General features: G+C 65.9%; 6 protein-coding genes across 6 annotated transcripts; 3 read left to right on the plus strand and 3 right to left on the minus strand.

The window, feature by feature from the left end:
* Window positions 1-720: 720 nt before the first annotated feature.
* EMIHUDRAFT_225462 (hypothetical protein) lies at window positions 721-2,341 on the minus strand (the record flags this gene model as incomplete). The annotated part of the gene is made up of 2 exons (XM_005789935.1): window positions 721-2,067; window positions 2,144-2,341. 2 exons carry the CDS (start codon window positions 2,339-2,341, stop codon window positions 721-723), a joined length of 1,545 nt encoding a protein of 514 aa, XP_005789992.1.
* Window positions 2,342-4,641: 2,300 nt separating this feature from the next.
* On the minus strand, window positions 4,642-8,157 carry EMIHUDRAFT_417682 (hypothetical protein). The gene is made up of 11 exons (XM_005789936.1): window positions 7,700-8,157; window positions 7,586-7,634; window positions 7,429-7,509; window positions 7,180-7,346; window positions 6,887-7,035; window positions 6,685-6,805; window positions 6,344-6,532; window positions 5,652-5,765; window positions 5,416-5,587; window positions 5,030-5,221; window positions 4,642-4,962 (listed from the first exon to the last, which is right to left on the minus strand). Exons 1-11 carry the CDS (start codon window positions 7,894-7,896, stop codon window positions 4,771-4,773), a joined length of 1,623 nt encoding a protein of 540 aa, XP_005789993.1. The 5' UTR covers window positions 7,897-8,157; the 3' UTR covers window positions 4,642-4,770.
* An 8,369-nt stretch (window positions 8,158-16,526) lies between these two features.
* On the plus strand, window positions 16,527-16,985 carry EMIHUDRAFT_225467 (hypothetical protein; the record flags this gene model as incomplete). Its single annotated transcript, XM_005789937.1, has 1 exon — window positions 16,527-16,985. One exon carries the CDS (start codon window positions 16,527-16,529, stop codon window positions 16,983-16,985), a length of 459 nt encoding a protein of 152 aa, XP_005789994.1.
* Window positions 16,986-19,126: 2,141 nt separating this feature from the next.
* Window positions 19,127-21,189, minus strand: EMIHUDRAFT_225469 (hypothetical protein; the record flags this gene model as incomplete). The annotated part of the gene is made up of 7 exons (XM_005789938.1): window positions 19,127-19,139; window positions 19,254-19,402; window positions 19,989-20,114; window positions 20,190-20,258; window positions 20,431-20,496; window positions 20,650-20,814; window positions 20,980-21,189. The coding sequence occupies 7 exons, from the start codon at window positions 21,187-21,189 to the stop codon at window positions 19,127-19,129; spliced, it is 798 nt and encodes a 265-aa protein (XP_005789995.1).
* A 183-nt stretch (window positions 21,190-21,372) lies between these two features.
* On the plus strand, window positions 21,373-24,065 carry EMIHUDRAFT_225470 (hypothetical protein; the record flags this gene model as incomplete). The annotated part of the gene is made up of 9 exons (XM_005789939.1): window positions 21,373-21,441; window positions 21,529-21,585; window positions 21,676-21,882; window positions 22,064-22,135; window positions 22,880-22,922; window positions 23,311-23,348; window positions 23,598-23,638; window positions 23,709-23,799; window positions 23,952-24,065. The coding sequence occupies 9 exons, from the start codon at window positions 21,373-21,375 to the stop codon at window positions 24,063-24,065; spliced, it is 732 nt and encodes a 243-aa protein (XP_005789996.1).
* A 717-nt stretch (window positions 24,066-24,782) lies between these two features.
* EMIHUDRAFT_225471 (hypothetical protein) lies at window positions 24,783-26,716 on the plus strand (the record flags this gene model as incomplete). The annotated part of the gene is made up of 2 exons (XM_005789940.1): window positions 24,783-24,924; window positions 24,999-26,716. 2 exons carry the CDS (start codon window positions 24,783-24,785, stop codon window positions 26,714-26,716), a joined length of 1,860 nt encoding a protein of 619 aa, XP_005789997.1.
* Window positions 26,717-26,944: the final 228 nt, after the last annotated feature.

Consider the following 26,944-nt stretch of genomic DNA (forward strand, 5'->3'; position numbering starts at 1 on the left):
ACGGGCGCCCTCGCGCGTGAGGGTCGCGTCTACAAGTACGACCTCAACGTGACCACGCCGGGACGCTTCGAGCACGCCCATCGGGATCGAACAGCCACGAGGGCGTAGCGGTGTAACGGCTCCATCTCGGCCGAGCACGGCATTGGCGCGATGAAGCCGGGCGTGCTGCACCTCGCCAAGCGCGGGCCGGTCATCGAGGTCATGCGCGGCATGAAGCGGCTGCTCGACCCGAAGGGCATACTCAACCCCGGCAAAGTCCTGCCGCCGTGACGGGGCCATTCTCTTGACACTTGAGAAACGGGGATCGGAACAGTTAGTATGTGACGGCCCGGCCCGGTGCACGGCCCGGCCGGGGGTTGTGTGTACGGTTGCTGTAAGTATGTAAGACCACCTATATGTGGCATTCGCGCTAACGCGGAAACATATCGCGCCCCTCCGTTCGTCGGGACCGTCGTGCGCTGCCCTGCTTCGGGACCGTCGTGCGCTGCCGCTGCGTCGGGACCGGCGTGCCCTGCCGCTGCGCCCGGTGATCCTCGCCATCCGCATCGCCCACCGCGACGCGTCCGTCGTCCACTACGGCTTTGCGCCACCTCCCATCCGATGGGATGGACATGCGCTGTGCCACCTTTGCATGCATGATGGCCGGCTCTCTCTGTGCGGGTGTGCGGCACCGTCCGCAGAGCCGGCGAAGGCAACAGCCCACGCGCACCTCGTCACAGGTCACAGCTTGAGGCGACGCACGCTCACGATGGACACGGACACCTTGCGGCCGTAGCTCAAGGCGCACGGATACACGGGCCCAGTGATGCCCTTTGCCTTGTGTGGCACCTCCACGCCGTCGATGAAGAAGGTCACCTGCCCCGCCGCCATGTCCACGAGCATGCGCGCCTCCGCGCCAATGGGGAACTCGTAGCCACGCGGTGTCAACCCCTCCTTGTGGTTCTCGCTGTACACCATCCTATGGAAGCGACGCAGCCACCAGACATTAGGCATGCCATTGGAGTTGCTCTCAAGGCGGTCGCAATTGTCTCTGACGATGCCGAAGCCCGAAACTGCAGCCGAGAGATCGGCGCCGTCCTCGGTCAGTTTGAAGACGACCTCGTAGGTGCCCGAAGCGATCAGCGTGTCGACGCGCACGAGACCCTTCTGCGTGGTCATCGTCTCGCCAGCGGCCGAGACGTTCGCTGCATCGTGGCCCTCGAGCACCCACTTGGGGTTGAGCGGCCCGCCGGTTCGGGGCGTGGTGCGCGGCGTGGCGGCGCCAAAGGACTTTTCCTTCATCGCCTGGGCGAGCACCTTGAACGCGGCGGCCGTGTTCATGAGCGGCTCGGTCTCCACGTGCTCGGTGAGAAAGTCGGCGCTCATCGTCGAGAAGCGAACGTGTTCGAGCAGCGCGGCGACCGTGCTCTCCTCCCGCACCGCCGGCGCCTGCGCGCGCAGCCAGCGGACCAGCGCGGTGAAGACGGCGGCCTCGTCGGCCTCGACCTCGTCACTGGCGAGCAGCGCAGAGAGCATCTCGTGGCTCAGCTGCACAAAGTCGTCGGTCGCCGCGACGTCCGCAAAGTGCTTGAGCGTGTGCTGCCGGGCCGTGGCCGCCAGCTCGGGCAGGCTGGCGCGGTCCGCAAAGATCCACGTGCTCAGCGCGTTTGCCACGGAGATGCGCTCCTTGAGCGCCGCCGTGAGCGCCTCGGCCAGCGGTGCCACCTGCAGACGCGACGCCGCCTCGAGCAGAGGCACCAGCAGCTCCTCGGGAACGTTGCAGCTGCCCTCGTAGATGAAGGAAAGCACGCCTTCGAAGACCGACGCCTTCATGTCCTTGAGCTGGTGCTCGGCGCTGTCGGCGAAGCGGTCGCCGGGCAGCAGGGCGCGGAAGTAGTCCGACGCTGCCGCGAGCTTGAGCTTGTGCACGGCAAACGCGGAGCCGTCGACCGTCACCGTGAGATCGCACAGCTCGCCCGCGCGCCACATCGCAGCCTCCGCCTGGAGTTGCGGATTGTCCACGTCGTGCGACGTTTTGAGAGCGACCAATGGTGCCGACGAGGCAGCGGCCGCGTCGGCGCGAGCGCGCTTGCGTGGTGGCATATCGGCCGCGCGCACGCAGGCGCTCGCTCGCCCCCCACGTTGTTTCTCACGTCTCTCTTACATAAACGCACAACTCCGGACCCATGGCCGCACGGAAGATGTCAGCCTCAAACATCCACTGCGAAGTGGCTTTGAGGAGCTCCTGGTCATCGAGGCAGGCGAGGACATACTCCGACTGCCGCTCGATGGCCTCGTTGACGAAGAACATGCCGGAGTCGTGCATGGCCTCAGTCCTGCGAGTGCGCAATGCGACGGCCATATTCCATTGCCAAATTTGTCGGGTAAAATAATTGGCGAGAATTTTCTCTGTAGGTGTATGGTCGGCACCAAAATCAGTGGTCTCACCGGCGGGCCCTCCTACTGCCAACCGGGCTCGAAGGCGCGGTGAACACAACCGCCTCGAGCGTACGCTCAAACACGAGCCGAGCAGGGTGGAGGGGGGGCGGCGCGGGCGAAGAGGCGGGAGAGCTGGGTCCGTGCGCTCTGCTGCTGGGGGTCGGGACCCCCCCCCCCAGCAGCAGCGCTCTGCTGCTGGGGGGGTCAGACCCCCCCCCCTAGCAGCAGGGATGGCTTTAGATGTGCAGGGGGGTACCGAGCAATGTGCGGCCGCTCCGTCCTCCGAACCGGTTCGCAGTTGCTGCCCAAGAAGCTCGAGGCGTGGGCGAACGAGCCGCCCCTGAGGCCCCACACCAGGCGGTGCGGCCGCCAGTGCCGCCATCGTTTCCGCCACCCGCACTGCCACTTCCGCCCCCACCACTGGAACGGCTGCAGGGTCGTGGGGCCGCCCCAGCGGCTCCATACCAGGCGTTTTGGCCGCGAGGGCCGCCACCGTGCCCGCCGCCCCTGCCACCGCCTCCACCCCCGCCACCGGCGGGGCCGCCGCCGTATGGACCCGCTCGGAATAACCTGGGGGGCCCGGGACCGCCCCGCCGGAGGCTGGTGTGCCCGGGAGGAGGAGATGGGGGAGGGGAGTCGCTGCAATACGATAACGGACCCGCCGGCGAACCGGAGGGCCGTGGCCGGAGGGCCCCGGGGGGGGCTTGGGGTCAACTTTCGGAGGAGGTGAGAGTCGAGCTGACTCGGCCTCTGCGAGTGGAACCGGGCCGTGTGAGCCCACCAGGGGTAGACCCGTCGCGGCGTTGGATAGACCGCCGTGACTCACGACAAAAGGGACCGCGCCTTCCCGAGTTTAGTGAGGAGCAGGATGAAGGGGAGGGCGAGCCGAGGACGATAGAGAGGCCACGGGCGCGGGCGCGACTCGCTGACCGGGGAGAGCCGGCCCGACCTTCCGGAGAGGAGTGGCGACGAGTGATGCCGCCGCCCTCACCCGGGGAGTCGGGCGTGGGATCGCCGGAGGCGGAGTCAACAGGATCAGGCAGAGAAGACGAGACGGCGGCGGGGCCGCAGCCGAAAAAGGCTAGGAGGGGAGGTCGGGCCCCGCGCCCGTCGCACAACTATCGGGATGCGGCCAGGAGGAAGGACCGAGAGGTGGGGGAAGACGCCCCGGAGTGAAAGTTGGGAGACCTCGAAGAGGGGCCCGGTGTGCCCAGGTGCCGGGTGTGGATGGGCGTCGAGTCCGTGTCGAGTGTTACAAGCTCCGAGTAGAGGGGGCGTTCTGCTGCTAGGGGAAACCTGGAGCGCGGAGCTAACCCTCGGAGACCCGTGTTTACTTTACAGCCCTTGCCCTGCGAACGCGCACCCCCCCTAGCTAGGGGTCAGGGCTCTCTAGCCCGTAGCCCGATCCCGATCATCCGGCCCGCTGGGTGCGCTTCTGAGCTCCCCGGCCCTGGATGTGAGGTTAATGACTGCACTCCAAGTGCTCCAAATTCATGTTTGTCTCTCTAGCACCCCCCCTAGCTAGGGGTCAGGGCTCTCTAGCCCGTAGCCCGATCCCGATCATCCGGCCCGCTGGGTGCGCTTCTGAGCTCCCCGGCCCTGGATGTGAGGTTAATGACTGCACTCCAAGTGCTCCAAGTGCTCTAGGTGTATGGTCGGCACCAAAATCAGCGGTCTCACCGGCGGGCCCTCCTACTGCCAACCGGGCTCGAAGGCGCGGTGAACACAACCGCCTCGAGCGTACGCTCAAACACGAGCCGAGCAGGGTGGAGGGGGGGCGGCGCGGGCGAAGAGGCGGGAGAGCTGGGTCCGTGCGCTCTGCTGCTGGGGGTCGGGACCCCCCCCCCCCCCCAGCAGCAGCGCTCTGCTGCTGGGGGGGTCAGCCCCCCCCCCTAGCAGCAGGGATGGCTTTAGATGTGCAGGGGGGTACCGAGCAATGTGCGGCCGCTCCGTCCTCCGAACCAGTTCGCAGTTGCTGCCCAAGAAGCTCGAGGCGTGGGCGAACGAGCCGCCCCTCAATGGGGCAGGGGCGACCATGGACCAATGCGATCTCGGAGGAAGAGTGGAGCGACAATGAGGATGAGTAGAGCGGCCGATGTGGGCCCTCTCGGGTCGGATTGTCCGACTGAAAAGAAAAAAAACGCTGCGCAGCGCGCACAGACACCACACAGTCTCAGCGCGAGAGAGTCACCCGAGTCACTGACTTTGAGTCAGCCGAAAGAGTGGAACATATTGCATCAAGAGTCTGCAGTTTTCTAATAGAGACCTCTTGCCCTGAAATCTAAGTGGTCGCCCCTTCCCTGTGGCCGCAGCTTCTTAAACCTCGCCCCGATCTCACGCCGCCGTCTCACGCTACCGCCGCGCAGCCAGGCCGCTGGCACCCGCCGCCGCCGCCTCCTCCGCCGGCTCCTCGGCGAGGTCCTCCACCTCGAAGCAGGGCGAGTGGCCCGCCCCGAGCAGCCGCAGCCGCGACGCGTGGAAGGAGAGCAGCGACGGCCGGTGCCCCACCGAGACGTAGGTGATGCCGGGCACCGCCGCGAGCGCCTTTGGTGAGTACTTCTCATTGAGTCACGAATGAAAGACGTGGGCGGCTGCCGGCGCTTGCGGTCGCCTTGTACATGATCGCCTCGTTGTTGAGGTCGAGCGCCGACGTCGCCTCGTCCAGGATGGCGAGCCTTGGCTTGCTGACGAGCACGCGCGCGAAGGCGAGCCGCTGCTGCTCGCCCAAGCTGAGCTCGTCGCCCCAGTCGCGCACCGCGTCGAGCCCCTCGACACCTCGCTCCGCCAGCCGGTCGAGCTGCACCTATCCACTCTCACTCCCCCACCCTCACCCACTCGTCGCGAGCCAGTGTTTGCCTCCCCCCCAGAGCCGGGTGAGCTGCGCCGTCGCGAGGGCGTCGAGCAAGCTCCCGTCCGTGCCGAGGCTGCTCCCCCTCGCCCACTCGTCGACAGTCCTCGGGTACACCAGCTGCTGCCTATTCACAGCTCTCTATTCACAGCTCTCCACTCGTCGACAGTCCTCGCGTACACCAGCTGCTGCCGCAGCGAGCCGAGCGTGCAGTACGGCCGCTGCGGCAGGAACATCGTGTCGGCGGTGTGCGGGCGAGCGATGTCGCCCGAACCGCGGTCCCACAGCCCCGCGACGGCGCGCCTGTGCACCGCGGGGGACCTGTGAAAGAGGCGCCGTTCTCAGCCGCTTGTCCCGCAGCCCCGCGACGGCGCGCAGCATCGACGACTTGCCGGTGCCGGAGTTGCCCATCACGAGGAGATGCCGCCCCGGCTGCACGTCCACAGACACGTTCGAGAAGAGGCGGCGCGAGCCTACGCCCCGTGCAATCTCGGACAACCTCGGACAGCGTCGGACGTCTCTTGGACCAGCGCCCGGGGAGGAGAGGCGGCGCCGTCCGGCGTAGACAGCGAGAGCTGGCGGACGGCCAACACGCCCCCGCCCGGGACAAGCCCCCCTTCGGCGTTGCGGACGCCACCGCGCGTCGGCGCGACGACACCCTCCAGCCGCAGCTCACCCTTCCTCCTCCGGGGAGGCGGCGGGGGCGCGCCTCCGCGGCCATACAGGACCCTCTCCCAAGCGGAGGGCGCCTAATCTCGCGCAATCTCGGGTGATCTCGCGCATCTCGGCCGATCTCGGGTGGTCTCTCCGCCGCGGAGGGCGCCTCGCCCCCCCCCGCAGCGGTCTGCGCCGCGGCGCCCGCCTCCGGTCCTGCGGGCGGGCCTCTGCGGCCGAACCTGGCGGCGAAGGGTCCGAGAAGGGTCCGAGAAGAACCCGAGGGGAGGGCGGCAGGGCGGGGCCTGCTGCGGCCGTACCGAAGCGCGTGCCAGAGGGAGGGGGTGCCTCCGCCCGCCTGTCCACAGCCTGAAGGTGTGAAGAGACGCCGCTCGCAGCGTGCCGCAGGGAGGGGGATGCCACGCGGCCGCCTCGGCCGAGGCCGCTGCTTCGGCCAGCTGGAAAGTGGCTGGCGAGGAGGAGGAGGAGGAGGGGCCCTGGTACGCCTCCATGCGGTCCACGAAGGTGGCGAGGCGGCCGAGGCCGGCCGAGAAGGAGGAGAGGCCTAGAAAAGGAAGGAGGCGTCCGGAAAAAGAAAAGCAGAGGTGCGCGCTGCGCGAGGCGGAGGAGCGGTCCCTCGAACTGGTTGACGATGATGGAGAGGTCTCCGAGTACGTGGTTGAAGGCGCCTGAGTTGAAGTCACCAGCTCACTTCGACATGAGGGAGAGGTCGCCGAGGAGCGTGGCTGAAGGCGCCCGTCGACTGGGTGATCACGCCGAGCTCGACGGAGCCGGCAAAGTAGAGCGGCGACACGACGAGCACGGGCAGGATTTGGATCAGGTACGAGTACCCCACCGTGAAGAACTCGAGGTTGCGCTGCGTGCCTTCAGTACTCAGCCGCTTGACTTAACCAACTAGTCAATGAGTCAAGAACTCGAGGCTGCGCCGCGTGCCGAGGATCGCACGCTTGTTCTCGACGGCGCCGCCCAGTCGCGAGACTACCTCCTCCTCCTCCTGCGCCTCTCCGCGGTAGAAAGCGATCGACTCCGCATTCTCGCGCAGCCGCACGAGCGAGTAGCGCAGGTTCGCCTGCACTCTCCGGCACCCGTGCGCACTCGCGGACCATCTCCCGCCATCTCGGCAGACATCTCGCGCAATCTCGGGCTCGCCTCCCGCAGGAGCTGCTCGGCGTTTTGCCCGACGAGCGCCTTGCCGAGCTTGACGGTGGTCAGAGTGCCGACACCTAGGAGTGACTCACGAGTGACCGAATGGGCCCTGCCCCAGCCTGACGGCCGCCAGAGTCCCGACGCCGGCGTAGACAAAGATGGCGTAGAAGAGGTTGGGGTAGATGGAGTAGAGGATGCCGGAAAAGGAGACGAGATCGATTGCGGCGGTCATCAGCGTGATGAAGAAGTCGAGTGACACCTTGGACGCACCACGTGAGGAAGAGTGAGACATAGCACAGAAGAGAAGAGACACACAGTGGCGACGACGGCGAGGTGACCACCTTGGTGAAGGCCTGCACGTCCTCGGTCAGCCGCTGGTCCGGGTTGTCGATCTCGGGGTCGATCTCAAGCTTGTAGTACGCCTGCACCGGAGGCAAGGCTCGAGCGAGGGGAGGGAGGGAGGGGGGCGCCTCGAGTGGTCTCGAGCTTGCGGCGCGCCTTGTCGGTGCAGTACTGCCGAGACAGCTCCGTGGTCATCCACTCCCGCCTAGGGGAAGGTTCCGAGAAGGTGCCTGGAGGACGGGGTGCGACACCGGCATTCGCCTCGCGCGCCAGTTGAGGGCGAGGCGCTGGCGCTGGAACTTGTAGAGGACAGTGAGCGGCGTCGCCACGGCGAGCCCGACGGCGTAGTTGGACGTCTTCTCCAGGAAGAGCGCCTGGTCCTTTGCTGAGAGCGCCGAGTAGAAGTCGCGGCCGACGTACGAAAAGATGACCGAGATGCCGCTGTTGATGAGGACGAGGAGCAGCATCAGACCAAAGTTCAGCTTCGCGCCCTCCGCGTTCGAAAAGTAGGGCACGGCCAGCCGCCAGAAGAGGCGCAGCCGCTCCTGGACTGTATCCTCACGTGCTGGTGCCGCGTGCTCCTCGCGCCGCTCCGTCGCCACCGGCTCGGAGCAGCGCGGCTGAGCCAAGGCATGGTGCGGGCGGGAGACGAGAGGCTGTCTGCTGAGGGTTAGGCTCGCGCCCGGCGAAACGCAGAGAAGCGCGATCGCAAAGGCACCGGATCGGGGCATCGTCCAGAACGAGAATTTGGCCGGCTTTCTTTTCTTTTTAAGGAGCGGCTGAAACCTGAATTTTACAACAAAGCTCCCTGAAACCAGAAACTGCGATGGACTAGCGATAAACTGCACAACACTGGGCACAGGACTGGCGCCTATGGCACTAACACAGGTACACCACGGGAGCCGCCTAAGCGACTCCTGCGAGGGTGGCGAGGCACTTAGCTCCGTGCACCCGCCCACCCCCGCCACAGGCAAGCTCATTCACAACCTGCTCTGCGATTGATTGCCGTGTGAAGAACGACTGAGATACGCTGCTTCTGTGCTTCTGCAGCCCCAGCCAATTCTTAGTGGTCCAAGTCACCTCATCGAGGTACTGGGCCCGCGTCAGTTTGTTCTGTAGCACGTTCGCCGCCTTCCGGAGGATCTCGCCGACCCCCTTCCCGAACCCACCAAACGACTCGAACAGCAGCAGCTTGCACCCTGCACGTCGACGTCCTTGTCTTCCCTGGCGTAGCGATAGTCCCCGCCGTAGGACGGTATGCGGCGGTCGCCGCCCACCACCCTGCCCCCCCTGGTATGCCAGCGCCCGGTCCCTTGCCCTCTCTCGCCCTTGCTCTTCCTCTCCCCCTCCATGCCGCCCCCCCCTCCCCCTCCCCCCCCCCCCCCTCTCCCTCCACCCCCCTCCCCCCCTCCCCCTCCTCGCAGTAGGGCCCATGCCCCATGACCATGTTCCGGTAGAATGATTCAGAACGAGAAAACGTATGGCTCAAGCATGGCGACGAGGTGGAGTGCACGGTGGAGGGGATCGGCACGCTGCGCAATTCGGTCGTGCAAACTTGTGACCATGTGCATGCGCACGCACATGCACATGTGCATCTGCATGTGATCGCTCGTGTGTGTCAATGACACGCTGCCTTTTATCTCAACTCAAGACACAGAGAGAGCCGCCACCATAGAATGAGGGTTAGGTTTCTGGAGCCTCGGGTGCTTTTACGCTTTTGATCGGGTCAGGGGAGAGTTTTGGCTTTTGCCCCGGGCGGGCCCACTTTATTTGTCGTCGTGTTTTGCCCCAAATCTACGCGGCCGACCGTGCTTTAGCGTTTTCCAAATCGGCCGAACTTTTAGGATACCCTCAGACTATGTGGCCGCCACGCAGGCATACAGGGCCGACCTGCCCTGGGAGGAACTAGATCCTCATGACGCAACCCTCAGGGTAACCGCCCCACGAGAAGCGCAACCGCTCTCGCCACGGCGAGCGGTCCCGCCTAGAGGCACGGGAGCTGCGAGCTGGCCGCGCCTCTGCCGCGTCCAAGACGCTCCAGCTCCCGTCGGCGGGCGCGACCTCCTCGTGGTCGCGGATGATCCGGGTGTCAGAGCGGGGCGTCTTCAAGACCGGGGACCTGGGAGTGCCCTCAGGGTCGCTGCTACTTCCATCTGTGCGTGGCGTCTTGAGGCGAGACTTGAAGCGAGAAGGCGTGCCCTCGCCGCTAGCCGAGCCCGGTGTGTGCGGTGACGCCGCCTCGACGTGATGGTTGTTGGTTAGAGGATGCCAGCGTCGCCTGCGCCGGTGAAGGTAGCAAACGATGCAGCAGCACAGGAGCAAGATGATCAGGCATGTCACCATCAGTGCAACCTCAAGGCCGCTCAAGCGTTTGTCGCGCCTTTCCGGATTTTGGCCTGGCCCATCAGGATCGCCATTCTGGTCGATGAGCGGGGGTGGGCTGCTTGGGGGCGGCAAGGACCGCGGTGTCTTGAGGTGCGTCGAGTCGGGAGGTCCCTTTGTCCCTTCGGAGAGTCGACGGCTCGACGGCGCGAGCGTGCAGCTCGTCCCGCGAAAGAGGGTGCAGAGAGCACCGCGCACCTCGAAGCCGCACGTCGTGTCGTCCTTGGTCGAGGCGTCGCAACATTTGCCGTCGTTGGCCACCAGGCTAGAGTCTGTGTAACCCGCGATGGTTTCGCCTGAGTAGCTGTTCTCGTGGCCGGAGCACGACAGGGGAGGTGGCGGTGGCCTCGGACCCTTGCCGGGAGGGTGAGGCGGTGGCATGGGCGCCTTGCCAGGGGGATGCGGCGGCGACGGCGGCGGCGACGGCGGCGAGGGCGGCGACGGAGGCGGCGAGGGCGGCGAAGGCGGAGGCGACGGCGACGGCGGCGGAGAGGGCGGTGGCGGCGGCGGTGTCGGTGGAGAAGGCAGGGACGGTGGCGACGGCGGCGACGAGGGCGACGGAGGCGGCGAGGGCGGCGAGGGCGGCGAAGGCGGAGGCGGAAGCGACGGCGGCGGTGGTGACGGCGGCGGCGGTGGCGGCGGCGTGGGTGGCGAGGGGGGCGGAGAGGGCGGCGACGGAGGCGAGGGTGGCAACGGCGGCGGCAACGGCGGCGACGGCGGTGGCGGCGGCGACCTCGGCGGAGAGGGTGGTAAGGGCGGCGGCGAGGGCGGAGAGGGCAGGGAGGGCGGCGACGGCGGCGACGGAGGCGACGGCGGCGAGGGAAGCGGAGAGGGTGGCGGAGAGGGTGGGGACGGCGGCGACGGAGGCGACGGAGGCGGCGAGGGCGGCGAAGGCGGAGGCGGAAGCGACGGCGGCGGTGGTAGCGGCGGCGGTGGTGATGGCGGCGGCGGTGGCGAGGGGGGCGGCGAGGGCGGCGACGGAGGCGAGGGGGGCAACGGCGGCGGCAACGGCGGCGACGGCGGTGGCGGCGGCGACCTCGGCGGAGAGGGTGGTAAGGGCGGCGGCGAGGGCGGCGAGGGCGGCAAGGGCGGCGAGGGCGGTGAGGGCGGCGAGGGCGGCGGCGGCGGCGGCGGCGGCGGCGAGGGCGGCGGAGAGGGTGGCGACGGCGGCGACGGCGGCGACAGAGGCGGCGAGGGCGGCGAGGGCGGAGGCGACGGCGACGGCGGCGGGGAGGGCGGTGGCAGCGGTTGCGGCGGCGGCGGCGGCGCACTGCCGGGTGGAAAGGGCGGCGGCGGGCAGGCAGGATTGAAGAGGCCAAAGTGAACTTTCACGCAAGTGCTGTCGGGCACACAGTAGGACCACCAGTGAGATGCAACCTTCCCGACGGTGGCGGTGGGCGTGCAGTCCTCGGAGACGACTTCGCACCTGAGAGTGCGATTTGGCGGGAGGTCGCGGGTGCGTTCGGTGCGCATGTCGTGGTTGTTAGAGAGTGTGTAGTCTGTTGGGTGTGTTAGTAACGGCGAGTCGATGAAGTTGAGTGATGAGGGGCGAGAGGAGGGTATGTGTGTGTCGACGAAGAGGTGTTGAGACGAGGGGGCGCACACCACGGGTCGTCGCCGTCGCAGGACGTGGCCGGGCAGCCGAATTGGTTTGTGCACCGTGTATCGTACAGGTGCGCATCCCATTGGACGTCGCAGCGGCACGGCGGTGGTGGGGTTGGCGGCGGGCTCGGCGGCGCCGGCGGCCGTGGCGGAAGACGGGGTGGGATCGGAGGTGAAGGCGGCGTGGAGGGTGGCGACGGCGGCGATGGCGGCGACGGCGGCGGCGAGGGCGGCGAGGGCGGGGAAGGCGGAGGCGACGGTGGCGGCGCGCCGGGCGGCGCAATGGGCGCGGTGCAGTAGGTCCAGCCCCCCTGGCCGTGCGAGCCGTTGCAGCCCGGGTTGCTCACGGGGCACCACGTCCCTTGAGGATCTTCGTCACAGGGCACCCGCATGCAGCCGATTTGGTTGGTGCACCGCGGGTCGTGTTCCGCAGTCGACCAGTAGTCAAGGCACTTACAGACCTGCCCGAGGCCCGTCAGGCTCAGAGACGGCATCGACGGGCTGTTGCAGTCAACCCGAACACACTGAGCGCCGTCCAGCACCCAGACTCGGATCTTTGTTAGTGCCTGCGGCGGTATCGAGGTCTCGTGAGTTTTGGCACACGGACTGATAAATTCGGCCCCGCCGCCCCCATCGCCGCCGCCGGGGCTGCGGCGGCCTCGGCGGACCATCCGACGCGCCGCGTGAGCGCGTGAAACGGCCTGTCGGCGAAGGCGACTCGCGCTGGCACCCTACTGTCTGAATACGTTTTCCACGTATTCCAAATGACCTCCCAGAGGCCTGTATTCCACCCGTATTCCACCCGTATTCCACGTATTCCATGGAATACGCCGTATTCCAAGCTCCAAAAATGGACGTATTCCGTATAAAATTTTCTTCGCTCCGCGAATTCAGACAGTAGGGCTGGCACGTGCACAGAGGGATGTTCACATACGCGGCTACACGTGTGGGCGCCTATCTAGGGGAACATACGCGCCCCATGCGTGGGCGTGTATGTCACGCGGTACGCGGCTGCGAGTGCAGCCGCCTATGTTGGCCAAGATAGGCGGCTGCACGTGTGGCGCGAGTACCGCTATACGCGTCTGCACGTGTGGCCGCGTATCTTGGCTAAGATACGCGCCGGCACAGAATGACACGTATCAGGCCCCGCCGAGCTCGATGAACGCCAGCGGGTGAGGGCGGCTATTCTCCCCCGAGGCAGGCGAGGATACGCAGTCCCTCGTGTCGCGCGTGTAATGGGGGACTAGCACTAGCCGTCTTCCACATGGTCCCTCGGGTCCCTGCTGCTCCTAACGATCTCTTCGTACATCCTCCTGCTGATCTCCGCAACGTCCTGCTCCCTCCCTCGTCTCGCCCTGCGCGTCTGCCCCAACTCTCCCCCGTCGTCTGCCCTGCGTCGTCTGGCGACTGGTCCTCCATAGTCGGTTGAGGTCGCCGCCCTCCTCGTGCCTCTTCCCAACGTTCCCTCGGCGGTCGATGCCGTCTGGTCCGCCTCCGCCGTCCCCGGGTCTGACCTGCCCTCGTCTGCACTAGCTTCTGTTTCGTCATCACTGGCGCCTCTCCTCTTCTTTCTCCTCTTCTTGTATGCTTTGTACATTGCGTCGATTCCTTTTCGCGTGAGCACCACCCTGAAGCTCGCCCAGCAGCGGAACCGCTCCCTAAGTCGAAGGAGCATCATCAGTCTCACCCACTTCGCTCGCTGCCCACTGTCTCCGCTCCCTCCCGCTTGAGCTGCCGTCGCGGTGCGGTCCTCGTTCGTCCCACTGGACGCTCGTGGGTAGCGACGCGAAGCCGACAGCGTCTCCAAGCCGGCCGAGCCGTCCCATGTACTGCTCGTTCTTGCTCCACTGCGTCATGAGATGGTGGTGAGGGAAGCGGATCGTGGAAGTGCCGCCCTCGGCGGGGCTGACGATAGGGTTGGGCCGTCCACCCTTTGCGGCCTCTTTGTTGCCCTCATGGTTGCTCGCCTGTGGACACGCCGTGGACATGTCACCGACATACGGGACGGAGGAGGGAAGCACAAGTGCCTCGCGCCCAGTACGAGAAGTCGCGCACGTCCAAGTGGTCCGGGTGCACGTGCGTCCAGCAGTCATTGTCGACGGTGAGCGAGGCGCCGACGGTGTCTTCCGGGAGGCACTCGCGGCTGCTGTCGACGGTCACATCGCGGACATACGGGTTGGTCGTGTCGCTGCTGCCCGCGATAGCGTTGGCGATCGTGTCCCGCGTCGCCGTGTCGAGCGGCGAGTCAGCGTCGCACGGCCCGTCAGCAAATTCCCACCGCGTGGTTGCGGCGGAGCAGGGCGACTCGTCGTACGGCGCCTCGAGGCGAAGCCCCTTGACGACGTAGACGTACTTCCTGCTGCGCGTGTAGAAGGCGCGCAGCGTCGAAGCATTGAGCTGGAGCAGCTGACTACCGAACACGAGCGGGGCGCACGTCTCTTGCATCTTGCACTTTCCGGACCGCGCGTCAAAAAGGTCTTTGCGACGTTAGGGCAGCCCGACTTGTAGGTCAGCTCCGACTCTGCGCCCGCAGCGGGGCTATCGAGCGTATTCTGCTCGAGGTGGAGGCGGCCATCAAACCGCCAGTACTCGCTCCCCTTAGTTCGGACGATAGAGGCCGTGCAAGGCGGCAGCGTCGGCTCGCCGACGAGAGCATCGAGGACAGCGGCGTCGGCGACGCCGGCGATGGTCCCTCGGAGTTCACGCGGAGTAGGCTAGGGCTTACCAGACAGAGTCGCGGGTCGAAACTCGAAAGTATTTTTTCGATTTTTCTCTAACACAGGAACCACCGGAGCCGGGAAGGGAAGGCCCTCCCACTCTCTCGGAGGAGTGGGCCGAGGGGAGCGGGGCGCGCGCGCCGTCGCCGTGCGCGTGCACGTCCTGGAGGTGGGCCACGAGCCACGCCCAGGTGAGGCAGACAGAGACGACGAGTGGGCAGAGCAGGAGCAGGAACTGACAGTGCCGCAGCAGCAGCTGCTGGTCCTATGCCTTGCCTATGGGTCTCTCCTGATTCAAGGCCCGCCAACGTAACCTATGCCTTGCCTATGGGTCTCTCCTGATTCAAGGCCCGCCAACGTAACCTATGCCTTGCCTATGGGTCTCTCCTGATTCCGAGGACCACGCTGACATGCCACACGAAACCTTGTCGCTGAAGTACTCGCTCTCGCTGCCGCCAGAGGAGCCAGGCACGATGGGACGGAAATGCGCAGCGGAAATGGCAGGCTCTGCGTGCGGGACGGTGGCGGCGGAGGGCTCGCTGCGAGAGTCGTGGCTGCTGCTGCCGGGGTCGCGTGCTTCTGGGGTCGGCTGATGGCTGCTGCTGGGGTGCACGCTCGGCAGAAGCGGCGTCAGCGCATCAGCGGCTGGAGCTCCGAGGCCTCGAGTCCGTGGGAGCGAAGCGTGGGAGGGGCCCGAGGCACGAGGCGCTTCGCTGCTCGACTCTGTCTCGGCGTCGGTAATTCCATCCTCGGAGGATGAGCTGTGCGTCGGAACCAGCATCCACGCTTGCTGCATCTCCAGGCGCCTCGACTCCTCGATCGCACCGAGGAGGTGCGCCTGCTGCTCCAGGAGAGCGGCCGTCGCAGCACCGAAGGGACGCGGAACGACGATGGCCAACAGCCAGCCCACGACATATGGTATCGTGGTAGCAGGCAGCAGCAGCGTTAGCGCGGAACGGTTGGTCGTGAGCGCGCACAACAGCGTGCTGTTCAGTCCGCGCAGTGCCAGGAAGGCGGTGATATACCCAGCGGCGTGCATGGGGTCGATTCGCTGTGCGCCCTGACCGGCGCCGAGCAGCAGCGTCCCCAAGGCCATCAGCCACCACAGGTGTAGTCTGCTGTCCAAGCTGACTGCCATCTCCTCCTTGCAGGCCTCGCCGTCGACCGCAAGGCTGAGGAACGCTACCCCTTGATGAAGCAGAGGTAACCAGCACACCGCGCTTGACGCAGCCGCTGTGAACCGCCGGGACAGCACCAGGTAGGCGTGCACGAGGAAGCCCAGGATCATCGCACCCAGCTGCAGTGTGTTGGAGAGCGGGACGTGCCCACGACGCCGCTGGTACGCATACATGACGGCAAAGAGAGGCATCGGCAAGAGCTGAACCGCCGTTTTCGTACATGCGGCATACGTGCGAAGCTCGCGCGCCGCACGAGACAGCTCGCCCCGCGCCGCAAAGTCGATCGGGATCGCCATGTCGGGGAATTCGGCGAAGTCGGAATTCGGCGAAGTCAGGCGGCCCGGCGGACTACCCGAGTACAGGAAAAAAGAGAAAGCGAGACCGCCTACCTACCTACCTACCCGCATACTAACAAGAACACAACGCACTCTCTCACATGACAAGCGATCCCACGTCAGCGATTGTGGGGACTACATGATTACATGAAGGGTGGAGGGGCCCGTCCGCAGAGCTAGGCGGCGCGGGCACCCCCCACCCACTGGGGCCGAGCGTAAGAAGCCGTTTGCCTCTTGCTTGTTCTTGACCCAATTGGCACGCGCTGGGGAGTTGAGCCAGTCTTTACGCCCATTGCGCGCCTGCTTGTTGATGTTCTCGGCGTCGCCCGCCACCGCCGCCATGCCTCCTCCGCGACTCCCTCAAGGCCGGGCGGGCCTCCTTCCACCCAGCGAAGAGCTTCCTCAGCCACTCGATGTGTTCCTCTCTCTTCATTATGCGCGCCGTAGCCTCATCATTGAGCTGGATCCACCTCTGCACCGCTCCCGTCGCCGCCTCGGCCACGACTTGCAAGTTCCTCGTGACCCCGGTGCCAAGGTCTCCTCATCGCGGCACGCGCATGCGCATGTTGCCGCGCGCATGGCCGATGCGTGCATTCATCTTTCTACCTCTTCTAGATTCTACCTCTTCGTGCATCTTCTGCTTGCGCTCTGTACTCGAGTATGTGTTTCTGCAGCTTGTGTCTGCTCCGATCGCGCTTGCGTGGTCATGGACTGGCGTTAGCCGGTCCGAACTCCTTGCAGCGGCCCAGGGGCGACACACAGACACACAAACTCACAAGACACTCTGCCCGCCCCCAAGACAAACGCGGCGTTCTGACATCAAAAAAGAAATAAACTTGCAATTTCGGCGTTTTTTGCGCTGCACCCTTCTGTACCCCGGTACATGTTGGCCGCTCTCGCCGTCGCCGCCTTGGCTGCGCCCGCGCCCTCCGACTTGCGCGAGGCGACGCCCACTCCGAAGGCGCGCGAGCCCACCTTCGCCCCGTCTCTGGCGCCGTGTGACGCCGGCTTCGTCCCGACGTGCAAGCAAGCGAAAGGCTTTGGTCTGTGCGACTCAGCCAACCTTACGGCCAACGCAGCGTGCAACAAGGCGTGCGTCGTAGGAGTGAAGATGACCTGCCCTATGACGTGCAGCCTCTCGAACGCGACGTCCGGGACCCCCTCCGACTACGGCAACCGCTTGCCGCCGGCCGCCACGGCGGCCATTTGCAGCACCTGCGCAGCTAAACCCGACCTCTCCTGCTGCCACGAGGGCAAGGACCGCCGCCGCCGCCGCCTGGGTGATACCATGGGAATGCCGAATCGCGATGGTCAGGGCAGGCAGTGCCAATACCATGGGTGATACCATGGGAATGCCGATGTCAGTGTTTGCCGGCGGAGATTCCTCTTGCTTGCGACGTGCGCACTGTTTGTTTGCGCCTCGACGCGGACCCCCCTCTCTCTGGTGATGAAATGGTGTGGTGCCAGGACTCCGATGTGGACAGGAGGAAATTGTGTGAAACCTGGTGTAGGAGCTGGGGCCGGCGATTTGATTGGGCACGATGTGAATATTTTGTGTTCGTTTGCGGTCCGGCTCCATAGAGCCGTACACGACATAGCGGGTGGGGAGGCCCTAAAGCGGCGGGAGGGGTAGGGCTACTCTATATCGACAGCCCACGGTACTCGAATCCACGGTGCATGGAGCGATTCTCCCACACCGGTGCATGGAGACCCAAGGGTGGTCCTCCTTCGCGCTTTGGTCCCTAACCAAAAAAGCACGATTCTGAAGTTGGGCCCTCGAGCTGCTTGAGCTCGACGGGATGCTCCGAGCGCTCGAGCGCCTCGGCCGCCAGCGCCTCAAGCGTGCCGTCGAATGACGACAGGTCGCGAAAAAGAAAACTGGCGATGGACGCGTCCTCGGGCTCGGCTCGGGGCCGCCCCGCGTCGACAGCAGGTCGCCATGAGCTGCGTCATCTGCCTCGTAGATTTTCCTGCGGGCGCGGCCAACCTGGTTTGTGGACCTCCCGCACCTTACCCTTACAGGCCACCATAAGGGACCCCGTTGTCCGTTTGACATCAGACTTTTTTTGAGTTGGAGGTAATAATTAAAAGGATTGCACTGTCCCAAAGAACTGATTCATTCATTTCACCCTCACATAGTAACAATACCTCAAAGTTGAAAACCTCCAAAATAGGCCGTCAGGACTCTGTCAGGACTCCGTCAGGACTCTGTCAGGACTCTGTCAGGACTCCGCCAGGACTCCGCCAGGACAACCACTGCCCCCCCGCTGTGAACAGAGCCCTTAGCTAGAGAGTAGGGAGGGGTGTACAGTCGAGTTACTCCCGAGGGCAGGGACGGCCCTCCACTGAGGGAAAGGGCGCAACGGGGACGGTATGCTCACAACCCAGCCACGCAGCTCTTTGCTCGCGTACAGCCAACGAGTTTGCTGGTCCACAGGCAGGCCAGGCCGTGAGCGTGGGCCGGTCGGGCCTGATCCTGCGGTGAGCACTGGAGGGCTATGCGGCTCGCTCCGTCAGCCGACTTGCGCTGTCGAGCGGTCGAGCGCTTCGGGTTGGACCCGCGGGAGGGTCCCTGCGCGGCTGACATGGCCAGCCAAGCCGTGTGCGCTGCCGTGGGCGCTGTCGTGGGTGCTGCCGTGGGTGCTGCCGTGGGCGCTGCTGTGGGCGCTGCCGTGGGCGCTGCCTCGGTCAGCAGTCGGTCAGCAGTCGGTCAGCAGTCGGTCCGCTGCTCGGCGCTGGCCTGCAGGCCGCCGGTGGCAAATCGGGGGGGCGCGGGCCATGGACGTCGTGGCCGAGCTTTGCTGCCTTCTTGCACGTTGCCGGCTGTAACGTTGCCTGCACCATGGCCGCGCCTCTCTTGCTTGTGCGCTTTCATGGTCGAGCCGAGTGGCGCGAGAGTGAGCGTGATTTCTTTTGTCTGTCTGGACTCTAAGTTTCTGTCAGGACTCTCAAGTTTCTGTCAGGACTCTCAAGTTTGCTTGTCAGGACTCTCAAGTTTGCTTGTCAGGACTCTCAAGTTTGCGTCAGGACTGCCCCATCAGGACGATTCCGCAGAGGGCGCGCACGGTCGAAAGGGGGGCTGGGCGTCTATCATTCACTGCTGGGGGGGAGGGGAAGGAGGGTTGCAGTGAAGGAAGGTGGAGGTCTCGTCGGAGGCACTTGTGAGCACTGTGAAGACCGTGCGCCGTCAGGACCCCGCCAGGACTCTGTCAGGACTCTGTCAGGACTCTGTCAGGACTCTGTCAGGACTCTGTCAGGACTGTCAGGACAGGTGCGGGAGGTCCACAAACCAGGTTGGCCACCAAGCTGTGCTGCGCCAGTGACCACGCAATCTGCGGTGACTGCTTTGGGCCCTACCTGCTGACGAATGCGGACAAGCTGGGCAAGACCGACCTCCTCGCGTCCAAGGCGGAGGCGGCGGAGATCACAGGGGACGGAAGTCGGAACGCTCACCGAGCGCCTGGCCGGGTTTGGGAGTTATGCTTAGGCACCCACCCTGATGGGAAGCAGTGAGCGCTGTGGTCAGTTGCGCTTTGTGCGCCGGTGACGCTGCAGGGGCGACGACGCTGCAGCGGCGAGCCGACGCTGCTGCGGTGCTGCGCCTAGGCACCGGCGCTGTCCGGAGAAGGTGCATGGTCCTTCCTGACTGCCCATGCGCGCGAGGCTGTGTAGGCATAGCCTCGAGAGTGCCAGCAGCCAGTCGCCGAGGCAGTTTGTGACGCGCATTGCGTCAGAAGCGTGCACGCGCTGGAAGGACACCTTCCTACTGGCCGTACGATCAGGTCGTCACTGAATGGTGGATACTAAGGCCGCGAGCTATGCAGGTGGTCAATTGTGCAGCAGGGCACGGTCAGCAGCGCCGACAGGCTGTCGCAAGGCGTGATAGCATGGCCGCAAGTTCGCCATTCCCGAAAACAAGTAAAAAATCGCGCAAAAAAGAAAAATGCAAAAAATCGGCGCCTGCGGCGGGCTTGGGGGACCCCATCTCTCCCCCGCATGGGTACCCCCTAGGGCCCTCGCCTCCCCCCAGAGGCATCCAGGCATCTAAAGAATTCCTTGAAAACAAGTAAAAAATCGCGCAAAAAAGAAAAAAAAGTCAAAAAAATCGGCGCCTGCGGCGGGCCGTGGGACCCCATCTCCCCCCCGCATGGATACCCTCTAGGGCCCCCGCCTCCCCCCAGAGGCTAGTGGTAGGCTAGTCCCCCATCCGAGGGAGGACGACCCCGGCTAGTCGCCGACCACACCCACAAAGAACCCTGCACAAAGACCGCAGGGCGGGGACCTGTTCCTTTTTACCCATCTCCTAGTAGAGGTGTCCGTTTTATTTATTTATTTAATATCCCACCACCGCCCCGCCACCTCCACTGCCAGCAGCAGCGCCACCAGCCGGCCCTTCCCTCTCTCCGCCAAACAGCGCGTACTCAGCGTCCTCGCAAGGCATCGCCACGTGCAACGTCGGGAACTCGATCACCTAAAGAGCGATTCGTCAAGTATTCAGGCGGGGGTTGGTACTCCCTTCCGTGCAGCCGTCGACAGGGCAGGTCACCACGTGCGAGCGGAGCGACTCGCCCAGACTCGCGTCGAGCGGGAGCAGGACGAAGCGAGGGTCGTTGGCCTAGTGTGTGGCCAGGCGAGGCCGTGAGCACACGGAGCGATACGAGGAGGTGAGGTTGCGAAGGCACGCTGGCTGCAGCACTGCGGCGACGTGCGTCACAGATGGCTCTGCATCTAGGCTCTGCATCTGGAGGCTGCATCTGTGAGGCCCTGCATCTAGAGGGGCAGCGTACCGGCCGCTGCTGCAGCGGCAGCAGCACGCGCAGCGCGCCGACGCCCTCGCGCGAGTAGGAGCGCAGCTTGTGCCGCAGCAGGCTCCGCTCCCCCTCCGCCGCCGCGCCGCCGCCGCATGCGCCGCCGCCGTCCGCGCCGCCGCCGCCTGCGGAAGCAGCAGCGCCGCCAGCGGGAGCAGCGCCGCCGGCAGGCGGGCGGAGGCCGCCGCCGAGGAGGACCGCCTCGAGCAGCGCCCGGAGGCTCGTCCTGTCGCCCACCGCCGCCTCGACGTGAGTGATACCCGCCCGCCCGAACCGCAGCTCGACGCGCCACCGAAGCAACTTGCGCCGCGCGTCGTAGCTCGAGCTGTTTTCGCGCGCGCGCTGCATTCCCGCGGGCAGAAGCTCCAGCCGGATGCCGCGGTGCGCCGCCGCATCACGCAATTTTCGCCGCGCCGGGTGCATGCCGCCGCCGCCGCCGCCTCCGCCTCCACCACCTCCTCCACCGCGGCCGCCGCCTCTGGCGGCGGGAGCAGCGAGCGTGGCGGCGGTGCGCGCCGCGCTGTCGACGGAGCGGAGCCCCGCCTCGAGAAAGTGGTAGTCGCTCACCACGGACGCGTCATCAAACTCGCCGATGGCGCGGAAGGCGGTCACGTCGCGCTTGCCCGAGCACTGCGTCGCCTCCTTGTGCTTCTTGACGCACGCGAGCGAGCAGCTCTGGGTGCCGCAGCCAGGGCAGCGGTACTTGGCCTCGCTGGAGCAGGCGTGGCAGGCCGTCATCGTCGGACAAGATGTCTGCGAGCCGGGCTTGTGCGGCTGCGTGCCCCCCACCAGGTGGTGTAACACGGTGGCCGGCTACGAATTCTTTTTCTCGACCCGGACACATCGTAGCCGCGCCATCGCTGCAACCACCCTCTGTGTCTTGATTTGCCAACAACATACCTAAAACCCGTTCCGCCCCCAATGCTCGACGACCTCCTCCAAGGGCGAGATCTCGACAGCCTCACAGACGACGAGAAGATGGCCGTCCTCGTGAAGGCTGGCCTCATGACCTCCGACTCGCCGGCGGCGGCCGCCGCGCCAGCACCGCAGCAGGTGGCTGCTGCGGCAGACGACGAGGACCCGCCTCGGACGGAGGCGGAGCGGCTCGCGTACCTCCGCTCCCGCGGCGTCGAGGTTGAGCTCGCCGAGGAGCGTCAGTCCCACCCTCCGCCGGCTGCCGGCGGCGCCGGCCGCGCCTTCACCTTTGTGCGCATTCCGGCCGAGCCGACGGTCGCTGTGTCGCTCGAGTCGGCGGCCGCGCCGTCCGGCGGCGGGGACGTGCTCCCCGGCCTGCTGGCGCCGCGCTTCGCCGACGACGGCGTGATGGACGACGCGACCGTCGCGCGCGAGACGGCGGGCCGCCTGCGCAACATGGTGGCGGGTGGCGCGCCCGGCGCTGCGGAGGCGTTGCGCGCGCCGTCGGCGGAGACGGTGCGAGGAGCCTAGAAGCTCGGGGGATCCGTGTGCTCGAAGTGGCACTCGGAGAGGACGCGTAGACTCAGCTGTGCTGGAGCCGTCTCCCGCCGCACACTCGTACAGTCCGCCGTGGTGCCTCCCCCGCCCGGCTTCGAGTGCACGGCTCGAGAGACAGCGTCGCGTGACACGGCGATAGGTGCAGAAGCTGGCTGCCGGCGGCGCCTGCGAGGCGTACCCCCTCGCTCAGCCGAGCGCCGCCAACGGCTGGGTCGGCGTCCGCCTCTACATCGACGAGGAGATACGGGGAGATACGGGGAGATACGGGGAGATACGGGGAGATATGGGGAGATAGGGGGAGATACGGGGAGATATGGGGAGATACGGGGAGAAACGGGGAGATATGGGTCGCGTCCGCCTCTATGTCGACGAGGCCGGCACACGCACGCAACGCCATGCACACCACACACATACCACACCCACACCACACCCACACCACACGCACACGCACACGCACGCACACACACACAAACACACACACACACACACACACACACAACACACACACACACACCGCTCACCCACGCGCGCCGGGCCTTGCACTTTGAAGGTCGTGCCAGCTCCTGTCGTCTAGACGCGGAGTCGCGAGGGATAGCCCTGGCCCTTGCCCCACCACCTCGTGCGTGCGGAGAAGTTTACCTCGCCTCACCTCCCCTTAGGTCGGCGCGCTGCGCTCGCGGCCGCGCAACGCTAGAGCCGAGGTGCATATCTCCCCATATCTCCCCATATCTCCCCATGTCTCCCCATGTCTCCCCATATCTCCCCATGTCTGACGCGCAACGAAGAGCTGAGGTGCATATCTCCCCATATCTCCCCATATCTCCCCATATCCGACGCGCAACGCTAGAGCCGAGGTGCCCGCCGCCAAGGACAGACCAGGGCTGACCTCTTCCTGGCGCACACACGCTCCTGGCGCACACGCCCCCTGGCGCACACGAGCCCTGCGCCGCCGTAGGCGCTCGCTCTCGCCGCCGGGCTGAGCGGGCGGGCGATGCACGGTCGACCTGGCGACCCGTACTCAACAGTGTGAGTCCTCAGTCACCAATCAGTAGGCTGGCGATCCACGGCGACGTGTACGTGTCTCGGTGCGCGCGGCGCGAGGGCGGCGGCGGAGGCGAGGGCGACGCGTCGACTGCGTCTCCTCTCACTGCTCCCGGGCCCAGAGGCTGCTGTTGTGAGTTCTCAAGGCGAGGCCAACGTCGACTTTGGGCTCGAAGAGCTGGCGCCGGACTCGGCGTGGGCGGCCGCGGCGCGGAGGGAGAACGGGGCGGCGGCGGCGGCACACGGCGGCGGCGACCACTTTGCGGGCGGCGACAGCGGCAGCTATACGAGACGCCGTCCCACACCTCTCTGCTGCCGTGTGCTGACGCGCTTTGGTTCTCGCAGGCAGCTACGCGTGGAGCCAGACGGAGGAGGAGGTCGAGGTTCGCGTGCACACGCACGCACGCGCACACACACACACACACACACACACACACACACACACGCGCGCGCGCGCGCACGCACGCACGCACGCACACACACACACACACACACTGATCACCCACGCGCACCGGGCCTTGCACTGTTCATGCCGTGGGCCCCCTGTCCGTTAGACGTGGAGTCGCGAGGGGCTGCCTCCCCCCCTGCACCACCACCTCGTGTGCGCGGGAGGTCAGTCAGCTGGCCTTTAGGTCTGCGTGCGCGGAGCGCCGTCCGGGCGCGGCGCCGCCAAGTGCGTGGGCGTGGCGACCGGCCGCCGAGTGGCGCGGGCAGCGTCGCTTCACACCTGCAGCCGTGAACAGGCGCGTGGGCGTGGCGTACGGCCGCGGCCGTTCCTTGCGCGTCTGCTTCGACGGAAAGGTTGCGGTGGAGCTGCCGGAGCTCTTCGACGCGGTGGCCTCGCCTTAGCCGAAATGAGCCGAGATGCGGCGAGATGCGGCGAGATTGGGAGGTGCGGGAGCTCTCCGCTGCGGCGTGCTTTGTCGGCGGCGCGGTGCCAGTTGGGTGAACGGCGGCTGTTCACAGCTGGTCCGTGCGATGCACAGGTGGTGCCGGATGGGTGCGCGTGGACGCTCGAGTCCGGGGTCCTCGCGCTGACGCTCGAGAAGGCGGACGCGAGGCCGTGGGCGACGCTCGCCCTCGAGCTCACAAAGGCGTAGGAGGGGGCTGAAATGCGCTTCCGCTGCTGACGAGGTACAATATTCGGAACGCCGGATTGCGAAATTACTCTCATCCGTGAGTTGTGAACACAGTGAACAGACGCACTTGCAATCGGGGCAAGTACCCAAATCCGCTAGGTTGGGCGTGCTTCACCCGCACCGCCTCACCCACCGTGCCACGAGAGTAGATTGAAATTCACGTGCCACGGCCCACGCGCTTTTTTGTTTTTGTGTTTTTTGAGAAAAAGAATTTTACCACGCTCAATACCAACATCTGACACTATCCTCGAGAGTCCATCCCCTCGAGAGTCCATCCCACTAACGGCAAACCCGCACGAGAAACTAATGAAAACTGGCGCCGACCCGCTAGGAGGGTCGGCATGGGGTGCGGTGGGCAGGATCTGCGCCACTTGGGCAGTGGATCTGAGCTGGGGGCGATTTTTGAGCTAAACCCCTCCCTTGTGCCTCCGTTTCGTGGGCACGCGCGCCGGGGCGCCGTATGCTCGCCCTTGATCGTATCAAGACGCCCCAGGGCAGTGGGGTCGTCTCCAAGGGACGGTGGGGGCACCAGCGGCCTCACACCTGCACGAGTCAGCACTCAGCAGGCGCAGCGACCGTACCTCAATAGTACATAAAGAGCAGGACCACTCCTCTGACAAAGTGCCTCTGATTGACCGTCGGCCCAGTCCTCTCCGAAGTGATTGAGCTGCTCCGTCGATGGCGCCGCTGGTCGCGTCGCTCACCATCGCCGCGGGCATGATACTGGCTCAACCGCCACCCGAGAAGCCGAACATCATATTCTTCCTCACCGATGATCAAGACCAAATGCTCGGCGGCTCCTTCCCTCCTCTCGACGGCGGTATGCGCACCCCGCCATCCCACGCGGCACGCCGTCCACTCACCGCAGGTCGTTGGCGCCCGTGCTGCTTGCAGTGACGCCGATGCGGCGGACACAGACCGAGCTTGCCGACAAGGGCGTCACGGCCACCAATTTTTTTGTCCACACGCCAATCTGCTGCCCGAGCCGCGCCGAGATCGTCTCAGGCCGCTACCTGCACAACATCAAAGCGCAGCCGGTGACGACGCCGCCGCTGCCGCCGAAGGGTGCCGTGTGCATGCATGTCAACGTCACCAAGGTCGACCAGCGCACCTTCGCCGCCGACCTTCGCGACGCCGGCTACACCGTCGGCCTCTTTGGTAAGTACCTCAACTCTGTACCATATGACGACTTCTCCCAGCCGCCCGATGGCTTCGACGCGTGGATGGCCAACGGCGGGGGGGAGTACATAGCGCCGCAGTTCGGCGCGCGCGGCCTCGCTTTCGCCGGCATCCCGGACGGCAACGTCTCCTTCAACGTCACCGACTACACGACCGCCGTCGTGGGCAATGTCTCCAGCGCGTGGATAGAGCACGTGACGGCGACGAGGCCGCGCGCGCCTTTCTTCGCGTACATCGCGCCCAAGGCGGCGCACGAGCCGTTCATCCCAGCACCATGGTACCTCGACCACTGGGAGCCCTCGTGGCCCGTCCACGAGCCGCGACCGCCTGCGTACAACTCCTCTGCCGCCGCGCGCGCCGACAAGCACGGCAACATCGCCACGCAGCCTCTCCTCTCGGAGGAGGCGGCACGCGTGATCACCGGCGTGTACAAGAACCGCTGGCGCACGCTGCTCTCGGTGGATGATGTGATCGGCGACGTCCTTGCCAAGTGCGACGCCCTCGGCCTCCTCGAGCGCACCTACGTCTTCTACACGAGTGACCACGGCTTCCAGCTCGGAGAGGACAACATGCTGATGGACAAGCGGCACGTGTACGACTGGGACACGCGCGTGCACCTGCTCGTGCGTGGGCCCGGGCTCGTGCCTGGCGCACAGATGGCGCAGCCGGCGACGACCGTCGACCTTGCCGCCACGTGGCTCGGTCTCGCCGGCGTGACGAAGGCTGCGCGGTACGATGGCCGCTCGATCTTACCGCTGCTGCTCGCCGCCGGCCGCTCGATCCCACCTCTCGATCCTATGTCGGCCGCTCGATCCCACCGCTCGATCCCACCGCCGCTGCTCGCCGCCGGCCGCGCACTCAACGCATCGGGCGCGGCGGCGGCGCCGACAGCAGGTTCTCCAGACGACGCGGCCATACGCCGGACGCTCGCGCCCGCCGTGGTGCGCCACCTCGATGCGCTCGGCCCTGTGTCGGCCTACGCGGCTGGCTGGCGACGCGAGGTCTTCATCGAGTACTACTACGTAGCGGACAACGACAAGTGCATCGACAACTGCACGACGCCGGGCGAGTACCCGCAGAAAGACGCGGCCTGCGTCGACCTGAGGCACAATGCAGGCTGCTGGGGGCCGCCACAGTGCAATGCACAGTGCTACCCGACAGAGTCGACCGCCAACAATTTCATCGCGCTGCGCACGATGGCCGATGCGCCGGGCGCGGGCGAGGCCGACGTGCTGTACGCCGAGTTTGCAACGGGCGAGCAGTCGACGGCGGACATCGACTTCGCGCGGCCCGACTTCTACGAGATGTACGACGCGGCGAGTGACCCGTGGATGACCGCCAACGTCGTCAAGCGCACGCCCACGGCGGTTCGCCACGCACTCCACGAACGGCTGCACAAGTGGTTTGCGTGTGCGGGCGAGAAGTGCCCTTGAGGGGCGTGCGCGGGAGTGGGATGGCACGTGGGGGCGGCGAAGACCCAGTTCCCCTGTGCATGAGTCGCACAAGCGAACCACGGCGGGTGCTCCAACACGCGGGCAGGCCGCGCGTGGACTGACGGGCGGACGCAACTCGCTCGAGTGGAACGCTGGCCAAAGCACGATGAAGAGGCACCAGTGCATCCACACCCCTACGGTCTATCGCGGTCCCGTCGTGGCCCACGA

The sequence above is a fragment of the Emiliania huxleyi genome, assembly GCF_000372725.1.
Source record: "Emiliania huxleyi CCMP1516 chromosome Unknown EMIHUscaffold_124, whole genome shotgun sequence".
NCBI lineage: Eukaryota > Haptophyta > Isochrysidales > Noelaerhabdaceae > Emiliania > Emiliania huxleyi.